The 14841-nt window shown below is 42.9% G+C and overlaps 1 protein-coding gene across 1 annotated transcript in view; it reads left to right on the plus strand.

Annotated features, from left to right (window-relative positions):
* Positions 1-9417: 9417 nt before the first annotated feature.
* The window catches only part of ASPSCR1 (ASPSCR1 tether for SLC2A4, UBX domain containing), a 57645-nt gene continuing 52221 nt past the window's right edge, over positions 9418-14841 (plus strand). Inside the window, exons 1-3 of the mRNA XM_073684143.1 lie at positions 9418-9566; positions 13417-13472; positions 14506-14620. Coding sequence (XP_073540244.1) covers positions 9477-9566; positions 13417-13472; positions 14506-14620 — 261 coding nt within the window. The 5' untranslated portion in view covers positions 9418-9476. The remainder of the gene's footprint in view (positions 9567-13416; positions 13473-14505; positions 14621-14841) is intronic.

The raw sequence follows: 14841 nt of genomic DNA on the forward strand, positions 1-14841 counted from the left end.
GGCTATATTCAAATGCATAATGAAAAGGCTTCAAAATAATCCCCAAATCCCAAATAACATAGGTAGTGACACAATAGATCAATCAAAATAACAATAGTGTCATATATTAAAGGCCCATGTGGTTATAACATTATGATTAATTAAGGAGGATACATAGGGCAAAAAGCAGAAAAAACAAAAATAAGAATAGGGATAGGAAGAGGGGAGGAAGCAATACAACCTTGTTACTTGTGGGAAAGGAGGCAACCCCATATGCTAAATAGTTGCAAGTCATATTTATATATGCGATAGCCAAGATGATTGTCTATAAAATGATGGTAGTCTCAAATTCGAAGCAGTAGTGGATGGTGAGATATGGAACCTGAAAGTCAAAAGTTCAAAACATTGTTACCCTTTTGCTTGTCATTGTATCCCTAGGCTACTTGCTGTAGTTTTGATAAAATCACTGTTTTAGCAGCAAGAGATGGAGCACTAGTAAACATGCTGACATGTAATCCTCCATATTCATGAGCTCTGTATAACCCCGCCAACACCACTGATTAGCAGCTATCTGTGTACACTGTACATGGGCAGAAAGCTGCCTATCAGTGTTGTGGTGGGATTATACAGAATTCAGTATTCAGATAACTGCTAGATCTGCAGAACACAAAACAGTGATTTTATCAAATCAACAGCAAGCAGACTTGTGTCTTCATAAAGAAAACTTCTTTATTTAGCCCAGATTAAAAAGCGTTATGGTAGACACAAGCGGCACAGAAACAACTAATTGGCTGGAGGGTTACACATACAAGCCTCCAGGCAACACGTTACTGACCTACATGGTCCTTTGTCCAAGTCTAGGCTTGGACGCGAGTGCCGGCTTTTTCATTTGGTTTAAAAGCCAGTGATAGCTTCCCTTTAAAGGAAATCTGTCAAAAACATCTCGCCACAAAAAGTACCACCACTACGGGAGAGTTCTGTTGCTGCAGTTTCCAATTAACCACTGACAAATATCAAAAATACTAGTATCATTCTTACAACCACCAGCTAAAACGATTTTAGATCTTATGACAGATGGTTGTCTATGATAGATAGTAGGGCTATTGGAATATTCATCTAATGGAGTAAATGCCTCCATAAAAAATAACCACCTGCCCAGCCTATGTATATTTTAATCACTGGCCTCACAATAGGGTAGAAATGACACCATCCAGTTACTTTCTCTCTTAAAATTAGAGACAATCCACCCACAATTTTGAGCATTGAGTAACATGCTATGCAGAGATGATGAACTGTATTCCCTAAACTCCTCCAACCCAGGATTCTGGTCAACATGAAACACAGTCATTTTGATTGATAGGAGGAGTAAGGTAGAAAGAATTCATCTTAGCTAATTTATTGGCTGTCACCATAACCAAAACCAGAAATGTGAACTTCCATAATGTATCCTGCAGATTGGAGAGATCAGATATCACACGCCTTGATCTTCAGGAAGATGAATCAGGATTACTTCAGATCCATGCAAGAAGGCTTCAGACTAACAATTTTATATGGAAGAATGGAAATATGTAACAGCCCTTTATAGCTGACCCCCAAAGCAATCAGTGGACTCACCATGTTCCCCATTTCATCCACTAACCAGCTAGCATTCATTTCTCCATTAGACCTCATCCTATTTCACGTAAAGCCATTCTTGTTACCTGGATGTGCACAAGTGTCAGTCGAAAGCACAGTTTATAGTCCATTTGTATGACATAGTAGTTTCTGCAGAACATTTATTGAACAATTGTATCATGGAAATGATACTAGAGAAAAAAGTGGAGACGACCAAAAACCATGAAACAATTAGTAGAAGAGAGGTGAGGGTGAAGGGGCTGAAGAGGGTATGGTTGTAACTAAGTAGAGGGTTCTGGAAATGAAAGGGCTTTTTAAATTATTGACTGAATGTAGAGGATATGTCAAGCCTTGTGATCTAATGTCTAAGTGAAAGGGACTCTTAGGGCTTGCTCACATGAGCGTCTAACATGGCTGAGTGCTAACCAATGTTTTATCAGATAGCACTCAGCCCAATGTTATACTATGGAGCAGTGCCGACTAGTGCTTTTTTTCTCATGCTGATTTGGCATGAGAAAAAAATTGCAGCATGCTACGAGTGCATCTGATAATCGGAGCATGCGCAAGTCTATGGATGCGTGTGAAACATCGGACTGCACTCAGATGTCATCAGCACCCTGAAATCGGGATTGTGTGGTCTTGATGTTTGCCATGACAATCCAAGGCTAAGTAATGGCCTTAGAGTCTGCCGGCTATAGTGGCCTGTTCTGATGTTAGCAACATTTAGGTGGTAAAAATATAATTTTTCATTCCTGTCATTGCACTGTGTGTTAATTCCTGAAAAGCACCTGAAGGGTTAATAAACTACCTGACAGCAGTTGTGAATAGGCTGACTGGTGATGTTTTTAAAATGCTGTCACTGTTGGGAATTTCCCAATATATGGGTCCCCCAAAGTCACTTTAAAACTGAATAGGTCCCTAAAAAACAAGTTTTGTAAATTTCCTTGAAAAAAAAATGCTGCTAAACTTTTAAACCTTCTAACATCCTAACAAAATAAAAGGACATTTTACAAATGGTGCTGATGTAAAGCAGACATGCGGTAAAGGTTATTTGTTAACTATTTTGTATGGTCTGACTGGATTAACAGTATCAAAGTTTACACAAAATTTATCGACCTAAATTTACCACTAACATAAAGTACAATATGTTACGAAAAAACAGTCTCAAAATCAGTGGGATACGTGGTGGTTTGCTTCACCCATGAGGGTGAGAGTGTGTAAGTAGATGGACATATTGCCCTTGTTTCCCCCTTGAAAAACAAGTGCATAATTGTAATGTAAAATGTGAATTGTGCTGTACGTTAATGGTGTTAATGATGTGTCTTGTTTGACAGTAGGGAAAGTGAGAATTAATGGTTGGGACTAGCCCAGAGCGGGAGGGGCCAAGCTGTAGGGAGAGAGACAGTTTCCTGTCAGAACATCAGAAAGGGCCCAGTGTGCGTAGAAAGCAGATCTAAGGCCTGATCAGTAAGCGGTGCCTCATGATGTAGGTATCCCTAACGTGAGAGGAGACAGAGGATAGTGAGATTCTAGCGCAGAGAGTAGGAGAAAGAAGTGACTGAAAGAACAGAATGATTGATTAGACCATGTCCCTGCACGGTCAGACACAGCCATTACACAGCACATAGCAGGGGCACATTTGTAAGATTATCTCAGCACAGGGACATTTTTTAAACACATCCAATTGTGGAAATTATTATCATTCCAAGATCTATTGATTAAAATGAACTTTTCTTTGTGGGAAAACCCCTTTTGGTACCGACAACACTGGCAACATAGCCCCCTTGAAGGGAAAGAAGACGCGGACATGCGGGATGAATAAAGGACTTTTGCTAGCTGGACTGTAGTACAGAGCTGGGTTGTGGTGATGTAGAAAGGAACGATAAAGATAGAGAACAAGCAAGTAAAGAGGAAGGATTGAAACTGTGTGGAAAATGCTCCATATTGTTCATCAAGTTCTGTACCCGCTATCTACTGTATATAATCCCACCCAAATTGTCGATGAGTAAAAAGTTTATTTTTGACTGGTGGTCTCCCTCCTTGAACTGTCAAATATCTGGTCCTGACTAACCAAAGTCATCGGTTACATGCGGCCTGCAAGGGCGTAGCACCCTCACAGCACAAGTCCTCACATCCAGCTCGGACCCCCAGCTTCATGTAACATGCCGTGGCGTAAGAGATGAGTACTTTACTCACAGCTACCGCCCCACACCACATTACAAGTGTACACTTGTACATCACAAGTATCTCTGATAATATTTTGGGAAACTCCATCACATTGGATCTTGGCTTGCCACAGTCAATGCATCTAAGTAGTTTTTCTTAGAAAGAGGGCTCCCTCTAAGAAAAGTCCCTGGCAGGCTTTTCAAAGTATGTTTACTCTTAAAGGCTGCAGCATGTCAGGGTAAAGCATACCTGGCTGCAATCATATAACCAGGCTCTGAATCACGCTGCTTGTGGTTAGAGCAGCAGGAATCTAATGTTCCCTTTAAAGTAACATACAAACAACCCTTATGTTGCAAGCTCAGTGACGGACCTGAGAGGGGGCTGTTTTTTTGTAGGATAAATTAGGGGTTTTAGAGGTAACATTTTGGGGTACATAATTTTCAATTGCTTCCAGAATAAGACTGGATTGCCAGTCTACGCTGAGCACTTATGTTGGGGTTTCTGCGTAAATCCCACAAAAATGCGATTCAGACGAAACCCCCCAACGGAGCCACCCACCATAATGAGGCACATGGAGACACTTTGGAGTCCATTTGACTGCTCCGGTGGCCTCCATCTTTTTAGGCATTTATCTCGATCTGCGCATGCTCCGGCAGCCATTTTATCGAAGCACAGCGCTATGTACGGGATAGGGAACCTTTCCTCTGCTCACCGCCAGCTTCTGAGGACGAGGCCGCAGCGTCGCCCCACACCAACCTCCGCTCACTGCCGACTTCTGAGGACGGGGTCCGCAGCATCGCCCGACTCCTGCCTCCGCCGCCAATCTCCGGTATGTGTGACCCCCGCTCCACCACTGCTGCCCCCCAGATGAACAGGATTATAAGGCGCACCATTTTATTTAAAAAAAAAACACATTTTTTTCCTATTTTGCACTTTTGGGGTGTGTCTTATAATCCGGCGCGTTTTATAATCCGAAAAATGCGGTATAATTTTTTTTATGCTTCGCTCTTTTTACAGACTAAAAACAGTATTTTACAAAAAAAAATTTGATTTTGTATCATCATATTCTGAGAGCAGTAACATTTTTATTTTTTTGCCGCATGAGCCATATTATGGCTTGATTTTTGCGGGACAGTTTGGCATTTTTATTTCTTATACGTTTTTTTTACATACAACTTTTTGATCGCTTTTTATTCACTTTCTTGTGAGTCAGTATAATGAAAAAGGGTCATTTTTGGCATGTTTTATTTTACGGCATTCGCCAAATGGACTAAATAACGTGACCGTTTTATAGAGCAGGTCAGTCCTGATGCGGCGATACCAATTATGTGTACGTTTTTTTGTTTATTTTTGTTTTATCACAAATGCTGCATTTTGAGGGGCGAAACGGATTTTAGTAATTTGTGTGCGCTTTTTTTAATGTTTTTTTTTACATATTTTATTACACTTTTTTTTTTACCTTTTCACTATCTCCCACTGTGGGACATGTGTAATTTTCACTTTGATCGCTGGTCTCACACACTGCAGTACTTGTGTACTGCAGTGCATGAGACCTGTCAGTGAATCACTGACTCAGCCTCACTGTGCCTGTGAGAGCCAGCTTATTGCTGGATCTCATGGTACCATGGTAACCATCGGAAGCCGCGATTCTCATCGCAAGGCTTTGATGGTTACTAAGGGGGTCTTGCGACCTACTTGTAACCACTTAAATACGAGCGCTCGTAGCGCTGTCTCGATTGACAGCAGTATTTAAGGGTTAATCAGCCCCAATACCAGCCGGGGCTGATACTGCAGGGTGTCAGCTGTCACAGACCGTTGATACCCACGGGAATCGCCGCCGCCAGGCAGCGCTATACACTTATGCCTCAGAGCCGTGAAAGAGCGGTTCTGAGGCATAAGTACCCTTAACTGCTGCCCTAAAAATGCGTTATGACGTTCGTTAAGGGGTTAAAGTGGATGCTGTAATACAGTCATGGCCAAAAGTATTGAGAATGAGACAAATAGTAATTTTTCCAAAGTTTACTGCTTCATTTTTTGTAATGGCAATTTGCATATACTCCTGAATGTCAGAGTGATCAGCTTAACACCAATTACTGTACTTGCAAAGTCAATATTTGCCCAGAAAATGAACTTTAACCCCCAAAACACATTTCAACATCATTGCAGTCCTGCCTTAAAATGAGCAGCTAACATTGTTTTAGTGATTGATCCATTAACACAGGTGTGGGTGTTGATGAGGACAGGGCTGGCGATCAATCAGTCATGATTAAGTAAGAATGACATCACTGGACACTTTAAAAGGAGGCTGGTTCTTGGTATCATTGTTTCTCTTCAGTTAACCATGGTTATCTCTAAAGAAAAACGTGCAGCCATCATTGCAATGCACAAAAATGGCCTAACAGGGAAGAGTATCGCAGCTACAAAGATTGCACCTCAGTCATCAATCTATCGCATCATCAAGAACTTCAAGGAGAGAGCTTCCATTGTTGTTAAAAAGGCTCCAGGGCGCCCAAGAAAGACCAGCAAGCGCCAGGACCGTATCTTAAAACTGTTTCAGCTGCGGGATCGGACTACCAGCAGTGCCGAGCTTGCTCAGGAACGGCAGCAGGCTGGTGTGAGTGCTTCTGCACGCACTGTGAGGCGGAGACTCTTTGAGCAAGGGCTGGTTTCAAGGAGGGCAGCAAAGAAGCCACTTCTCTCCAGAAAAAACATCAGGGACCGACTGATATTCTGCAAAAGGTACAGGGAGTGGACTGCTGAGGACTGGGGCAAAGTCATTTTCTCTGATGAATCCCCTTTTCGATTGTTTGGGACATCTGGAAAACAGCTTATTCGGAGAAGAAGAGGTGAGCGCTACCACCAGTCTTGTCTCATGCCAACTGTAAAGCATCCTGAAACCATTCATGTGTGGGGTTGCTTCTCAGCCAAGGGAATCGGCTCACTCACAGTCTTGCCTAAAAACACAGCCATGAATAAAGAATGGTACCAGAATGTCCTCCAAGAGCAACTTCTCCCAACCGTCCAAGAGCAGTTTGGCGCCCAACAATGCCTTTTCCAGCATGATGGAGCACCTTGCCATAAAGCAAAGGTGATAACTAAATGGCTCATGGAACAAAACATAGAGATTTTGGGTATTATACTGAGCAGCTATAGTCTTCAGCTTTGTGGTGCCGCTCTGGTACATATGGGCCAACCTGTGACCACAACTTCTGACTGACCGGAAGGCAGAGGTAATGGTCACAATTTTTCTATGCAAGTATATGGGATCCTCTTTCTGTCTCTCGCAGCCTTAGGGTATGTGCACACTATCCGTATTGGCAGCGCTTTGAACACAGTATACTTTATGCTGCGTCCAAAGCGCTGAACGCAGGTGAATCCACATGTGTTCATTGAACCATGTGGATTCACCGCATTCAATACACTGTAGTGATCTAATTTCTCTTGCGGAGACTAGTGACTCCGCAAGAGAAATTGACATGCTGTGGTCTGGAAAGACGCGCCACATATCCGTGTGTGATCCGCAGGAGCATTGAGACGCATAGTGGACATGGTATTTCTACAAATCCCATCGACTATGCTCTAACATCGAGCTGCTGGTTTGACGCTGCATAACACGCAGCGTCTTCTGACCGTCAGCACATACCCTTAGGCTGTGTGCCCACTATGCGTTTTTTAAGCAATTCCGCTGCAGAAACGCTTAAAAATGCTTGGTAGAAGGTCTGCCATGGTCCCCAATGATAATCCGCATGTGCTGAGCACATGCTGCGGAAATTTCCGCTGCGGATTATCGTTGCGGAAAAATCCGCAGCACTACCAATTATTTTGCGGAAGCGCTGCATTTTTGCCGCCATTGACTTGCATTGGAACGCTTAATATCCGTGTCACTGGATCTGTACATGCGGATGCCATGCGTTTCAATGTGCGGATGGTACCTGTGTTTGGAGAAGAGGAGACTCTCCTCCAGACCCAGGTACCATAGAACCTGTTAAAAAAAAAAAAAAAGACTAAAGGACCTGTGGTGACGTCATTTAGTCATGTGACGGGTCACGCGACTGCTGACGTCGGCAGGTCCTTTAATCTACCACGAGCTGCTGGCAAGCCGAGACAAGGACACCGGGGGCCATCAGAAGGTAAGTATAATATTTATTTATTACCATTCTTTCGGTCACACTATATAAATCCATGCCGGTTGCATGGATTTATATAGTTTGACCAAGTTGTCAAGCACTTTCCAAGTGATGCTAAAATTGCTTGGAAAGCGCTTGACAACCCGCATGTGGAAATGCATGTGAAGAACGCTTCACTTCCGCTTGTCCCTGGGAGGAAAAATGCATGTACAATCCGCATGTGTTTTTTCGCCAGGGAGATGCAGAAATGCTCAGGAAAATCCGAAGCATTTCTGCATCGTGGGCACATAGCCTTATACTGTGTTGTGACTTCCGGATCACCCAGAAAACACTGGAGCGATCCAGCAAGTCATATACTGCTTGAGACCAACTGGAACGGCGCCTGGAACAGAAGAAGACGGTGGGTGGTAAGTATAACACCGGGGGCAGGGAACTTAGATTACTGGCACCACTCTTGCAGTAAAGTGAAAAGAAAAAAAAAAACGCTAAAGTGTTAAAAATGCCTGAAAAAATTCCAGTGAAAAGACACCCTAAAAATGCTAACAAAACCCCAAAACAATGGCAGAAAAAAAAAAAGTTTAAAAAGTGCTCATGATAATAAATAATTTTTATTTCTATAGCGCCAACATATTCCGCAGCACTTTACATTACAGAGGGGACTTGTACTGACAGTAAAAACATACCTCAGATACCAAGAGGAGAGAGGGCCCTGCTTGCAAGCTTACAATCTATGAGGAAACGGGAGGCACGAAAAGAAAAAGACGCCTTCGATTTATGAAACTCCAGAGTAAAGGAGCAATTCCTGGAGTGTCTTCTGCTTGAAAAACAGACGTGTTTGACTCCTGGAAAAAGACGCCCTAATTCATCAGAGCTTTTAGGCCAGAAAATGGTCGTTTTGAAAAGTCATAAAATTGTCGCACAATGCGAGGCTGTGCAAAAAGTTAGAGACTTTTGGCGTTTTCACGCCATTTTCATCTAGCTGTGACAAATTGGGTGGAGCTGGGATGTGGGGACACCCTCTTGTCAAATTCACGGCAACATGTGGCTTATTTAGGCCACAAATCTTACTCTAGTCCCTGACGGCAAAGCACATGTAACTGTGCCTGATTCAGGACGAGCCTCACACTCCGCACTGCCTCTCTTAAAGACCATGAAAAATGCCAGATTTGATGAACTGTGAACACACATTAAAATGTTTTTACCAAAAAAAGCTAAAAAAAAATAAATAAAACATCACTTATTTCTACAAAATCTCTGAAAAAGGAGACTTAATAGTGCTGTCCTCAGACTATAAAGGACGAGGAGCAGCCATAACTTATGAAGTCTTTACACACAGCTCGTCACAAACGTTTTTCCCGCCTAAAGTCAGAGTGGCGCCATTTATCAGCGGACCATCCTGACTGGGATGTAACCAGTGTTCTCTAGTGAAGAGGTGGGCACGGTGAGGAGAGTCTGCTGACGGTCACACCGCCCCCTCACATGTAATGACTGTACGGGCAGACACTTTTCCAGACTCTTTTTTTTTTTTTTTGTCTGGCAGATTGTGTTTCAATAAAGTTGTTTGAAAGATTTTCTCCGACGTCAGGCAAAATGGCATCCAAAGGAGCTGCGGTGTCAGTTCTGGCTCCTAACGGGCATCGGCAGACTGTAAAGGTGACAGCGGGCACCCCACTTCTGCAGGTAAACCCCTCAGCTGCACACGAACGAGCGCTCGGTACAGGGCAACAGCCGGTAACCCCGCCCACATCGCCGCAGGGATTCTACTGCTTGTATTCACCTGTCACTGGCGGGGGAGTCACGTGACAGGCTGCTGCACGTGACTCATCAGCATCTCCTGCACTATAGGACTACAACTCCCAGCATGCGCTGCTTGGCAGCTGTGGGGGGAGCTGGCACTTGGAGTATCCCAGCTCTGTGTAATGTGTCCATGGCATTTTGCTGTGTCACTGTGCGGCTGACACCCAGCTTCACATTCCTGGGCTTGTCAGCAGCTCCTAGTGTGTAGAAATGAGGCCATTCTTACTTTTTCTGCTGCCCGCTGAGTAATTTCCTATCAGAACTGGTCACCCTGCCATCATAGTGAGGCGTCTGTGTCAGCACGACCCCATGATAGGTGCCAGAATGGTAATAGAAAGCTTTGGGCCCGCTCCAGGTCGCCGTGGCCTCCTTCATTTTCAATATTTCCACCAGGGCGTCGTTTTGTAGTTTTTCTCACTACCATTTTAGGGTCTATACCACTTTCTGGTCAGAACCGGCGATTGCGCCTTTACCATTTTTTGTTCCACCTTGGTGTTTACCATACAACTTAGCTGGGTCAGTTACGCATGCAGCAACACCAAATATGCTAAGGGGACGGGGTGATATGAAGTTTTATATTTTTACTTAATATATATATTTTTTACTTATGGGTCTGTGATCACCTGACCCCTTCTACAATACTGTAGTTATGGCAAAGTATTGTACAATCACCAGCCTTTCCATCCTGATACGTGACTCAGACGGGTTGCAGCTTGAAATATGTGACGGTGGCCATCTTTATCACATTTTCAGAGAACCCCTCTAAATGCCGCAGTAACTAAGAGGTTAAACTTCTACAATTGGATCTAGCTCTGTTCGCATCAGTTGGACTCGGCTGTATAAGGATAAGTTCCCACTGAGTTTTTGACACTATGTAATTTTGTTGCTCAAAAAAACAGTTCCATCAAAGTGGATGGGATTTACAGAAATCTGCCCGCTGGGCTTTTTTTTACACTGCGTAAACTGATCTGCAGTGCATTTTTGGAATCTATAGCATGTCCATTTATTTTGTGGGTGCGCTGAGTTTTACGTGCAGATTTTCACTATAGACTTGCATTAGATGCAGAAAATTCGCTGGTATGAAATACATATGTTTTTAGTGTGTTTCCACTTCAGAAGTGCCCTAAAGACGCATGTAAGACGCGCATGACGATCAATAACGCTTTTTCAAAGCCAAGTACCACCAACTGTAAGGAACAAAGCAACTTTATTTGAAAATGACAAGAGACAAAAACTGCAGCGTCAATGTAAGGAAACATACTTGAAAAACCCCACATGTAACCTAATTTACTTAAGAGTAAGTTCACGTGTTGCTTTTTTTTGCAGCTTTTTTTTCTTTTCCAAAAACCAGAGCGGTGGCAGGAAAAATGATGCTTACAATACAGGCATTTTTGTTGCATTTTGATTGGGTTAAAAAAAAAAATTGCAAAAACAGTGAAAGAATTGACATGCTGCGTCTCGGCAAAAACAAAGAAGGGCTCGAAATTTTCGCGGGAAAAAAAATGTAGCATGTGCGTGAGATTTCAGGAATCTTATAGATTATGCAGGTACTGTAAAATGCTGCAAAAACTCCACGTGGGAACATATCCTAATAGGTGCATAAATATTGCAAATCTGCAACATCAAAAACTCCCCAAATACTCCTCATGGGGAACATAGCCTAAGGCCCCAGCCCAACTATCAGTATTGGGTCAGTATTTTTTCTCAAGAGTGGGAGCCAAAGCCACGAGTGGGTGATAAATGCAGAATAGGTGACTTGTTTCTATTCTACCTTTTCTCTGATTGTTCCACTCCTGGTTTTGGCTCCCACTCCTGAAAAAAATACTGACCAATTACTGATAGTGGGGCCGTGGCCTAACAAATCTCCAGCCCCCTCCATACATGCAGTGTGCACATCTGCCATACATGTACAGCGGATGATGTAAGTTGAAACTGTGCAGAGTGGGCCCCAGGACTATCTCTGATGTGCCATCCCTGAGAAAACTGCGCTGTAACTATTAGAGTATGTGCACATTATCCATACTGGCAGCGCTTTGAACGCTGTATACTGTGTGCTGCGTCCAAAGCGCTGAACGCAGGTGAATCCGCATGTGTTCATTGAACCATGCGGATTCACCGCATTCAATACATTGTACTGATATAATTTCTGTTGTGGAAACTAGCGACTCTGCAAGAGAAATTGACATGGTGCGGTCTGGAAAGACGTGCTGCATGTCCGTGTCCGCTGGTGATCCACCGGTGCACTGGGGCGCATAGTGGGCATGGGATTTCCACAAATCCCATCCACTATGCTGTAACAGCTGGCCGCTGCGGGTTTTTGCGCTGCATAACACGCATTGGCTCCTGACCGTGTGCACATACCGTTAGGCCATGTGTATTTTATAGCGATCACATCGTGGGCACAAATGGTGACTTGGGCGCTGATGGGTCTCTATTGGAATGTATGGAGACTGTAAGACCACGTTCACACATTCAGTATTTTACCTCAGTATTTGTAAGCCAAAACCAGGAGTAAAACAATCCGAGGAAAAGTATAATAGAAACACGTCACCACTTCTGTATTTATCACCCACTCCTGGTTTTGGATTACAAATACTGAGGTAAAAACCTCACTAAATACTGATAGTGTGAACATGGCCTAAGAATGATCCTGCTATATACATTCTGCGTAATCCACTCTTTCTCTATTCACTTTAATAAAGGGTAAAAAGTCATATCTGGACATTTCTGTGGGAATCTTTGCTCTTGGAGACTACACCACATACATTTCTAAGGACTCGTGCGAATCCAGAAAAGTATCCATACGTTACTATGGGCCTATGCTGTACAGTTATGTTCCTCCATTATGTGTGGTGGTTCATGGTTGCAGCTTCGCCGTGTGCACGAACCCTAAGAACCTTAGTTTTATTTAATTCATTACCACAGTTTTATTATATTTCTATTAACCAAACAACTCTAAACGCAGGAACAATTTCTATATAATGAAAAGCCAGAGGAACAGTTTTGAAACCTCAGACACATGGAACACAGATTTTTTTGTCAAGTGAATTGTAAAAGCTGCAGCATGGCTAATATGTCATAGCAAAATCCACTTGTGACATATGCAGAAGGTGTGCCCAGAATCTGAACTCCCCCTTAGTCCAGCTTCACAACTTCAACTAGGACGGTCCCAGTATGGACCCCTATATCCAGGCCATGAGGCTGTTAACATCAGGTCAGGAGACTCGCAGCTGGTTTGGACGTTGCGGTCCTTCCTCAGACTTTGAAAGTCGAAATTATGAAACCGCCCTGAAAGAGGATATTTATAATTAGAAAAACATACAGTAGTTGCTTTCTTCCAAAACAGAGGCACACCTGACCAGAAATGGTGTTACAATTGTATATCAACCTCTTTACTTTCAATTCATTAAAACTGCAATACCAGACACAACCCGTGCATAGGTGTGGCACTGTTTTTGGGAGAGGTCAGCCATGTTTTTTTAATCTTGGTCAATCCCTTTAATCATACTGCTTTTTTTTCATAATAAAAGAAGGGGTTCGGATATGTTGGGAAGTTGAGTGGGGGGTGGGGTGGAGTGTTGGAAGAATTGGATAAGAATCCTTTAGAAATCGGCTAGTTTTTGCTGAAATAATATGTACATACCCAAATATGTGTGTATACACATATAATGTGTGTAATTATATTATTGTCATACATTGTGGATTTGTTCAGTTTTGATGGGTCTATTTCCAGGTGCTGGAAGAAGTCTGCAAGAAACAGAATTTCAATCCCAGAGAATATAACCTGAAGTGAGTGTGTAGTAATAAGGGTCTTGTATCATCGTTCACCCCCCCAGTCTACACTAATATTATAGGGGTAGTAGTCTCTTCTAATAAATTATCAACATACATTAAAGGGGTTGTCCTGGCAAAACTAGAATTTTACCACTGGCTGGGTATGTTAAAAAAAAATTAACAAACTGCTATAATCACCTACTGGCACCAGCATCCAGCGCAGGCTCCTCTGTGGTCTGCGTTTAGAAGGAAGTCATCACCTCATCAGTGACGGTAGGTTGTCATTTTTTTAATATACCAAGCCACTGGTAAAATTTTAGTTTGGACCGGACAACCACTTTAAGCTAGTGAGTGTTCAGTGGACCCAAACTCTTGATTGTGGGGCACACACTACTATTCAGCTGAGCAATCATGTATCCTCAGGATCAACAAGGGTCCCATTAGCATCTAAAAAAGCCTCTATATGTGGAGCCACTCATCAATGATGAATCCTCTCCAACAATAAATTGGAACTATAGTTCTTGTCTTGTTATTCTCAAGTGGATATTACTAAAAAGATTACTACACTTCTTGAGCACCATACACAGATGCCTTTTCTTTCAGACCTGTTACTCCTGTGTGATAACATTGGCTCTGACATTTTTGCTTATCATAATTAAAGAGAATCTATCACAAGGTTTTAGCTACCCCATCTGAGAGCAACATGATGTCGGGGCAAGTGGTGCAGCAGTTGTGATAGAATCACAGTTTTCTGCAGATATAGCAGTTCTCTAAATGCTGAGCGCTAAATAACCCAACCCACACTACGGATTGGCAGATTTCTTTGTAAATGTGCATAGGCAAAAAGCTGCTAATCAATGATGGAATGTGGTTGGACCAGGAGGCACGAGACACCTGGTCCTGTAGTGATAATCTGTTGATAAAACACTAAAAGCATGCTCCTTGTATATGTCCATGGCGGGATGTCACCGTCTGTGTTTGGATCATTCTCCCTGAGCTCTACATTGTTACTTGTAAAGGCATTAATAATTTTATCATTCACCTGCAGATTTCAGAGGACCGTTCTGGATCTCTCACTTCAGTGGCGATTTGCCAATCTTCCCAATAATGCCAAACTGGAGATGGTGAGCTCCGCTCAGCAGCGTGCTGGAGCAGAGAATACGGTGAGATGCCTTCTGCGTGGTTCCAAGAATTCTGTCTTTTTCTGGCGATGAGGAATATTTGTGGTTAAAGCACATATTACGTTTACAAGCATTTTCCTGGTTTTACACAATACTATGCTGTGGCGGGTGCACCCTGCAGAGAGCCTTTCCTTTATGTGCTGCCTGCCTTGTATAACAGATGGATATTAAATCATCGTGCATCTAAGTATAGCATGAAATGT

The sequence above is a fragment of the Phyllobates terribilis genome, unplaced genomic scaffold (assembly GCF_046119375.1).
Source record: "Phyllobates terribilis strain yellow unplaced genomic scaffold, ASM4611937v1 Scaffold_5__5_contigs__length_657084704, whole genome shotgun sequence".
Taxonomy (NCBI): Eukaryota; Metazoa; Chordata; class Amphibia; order Anura; family Dendrobatidae; genus Phyllobates; species Phyllobates terribilis.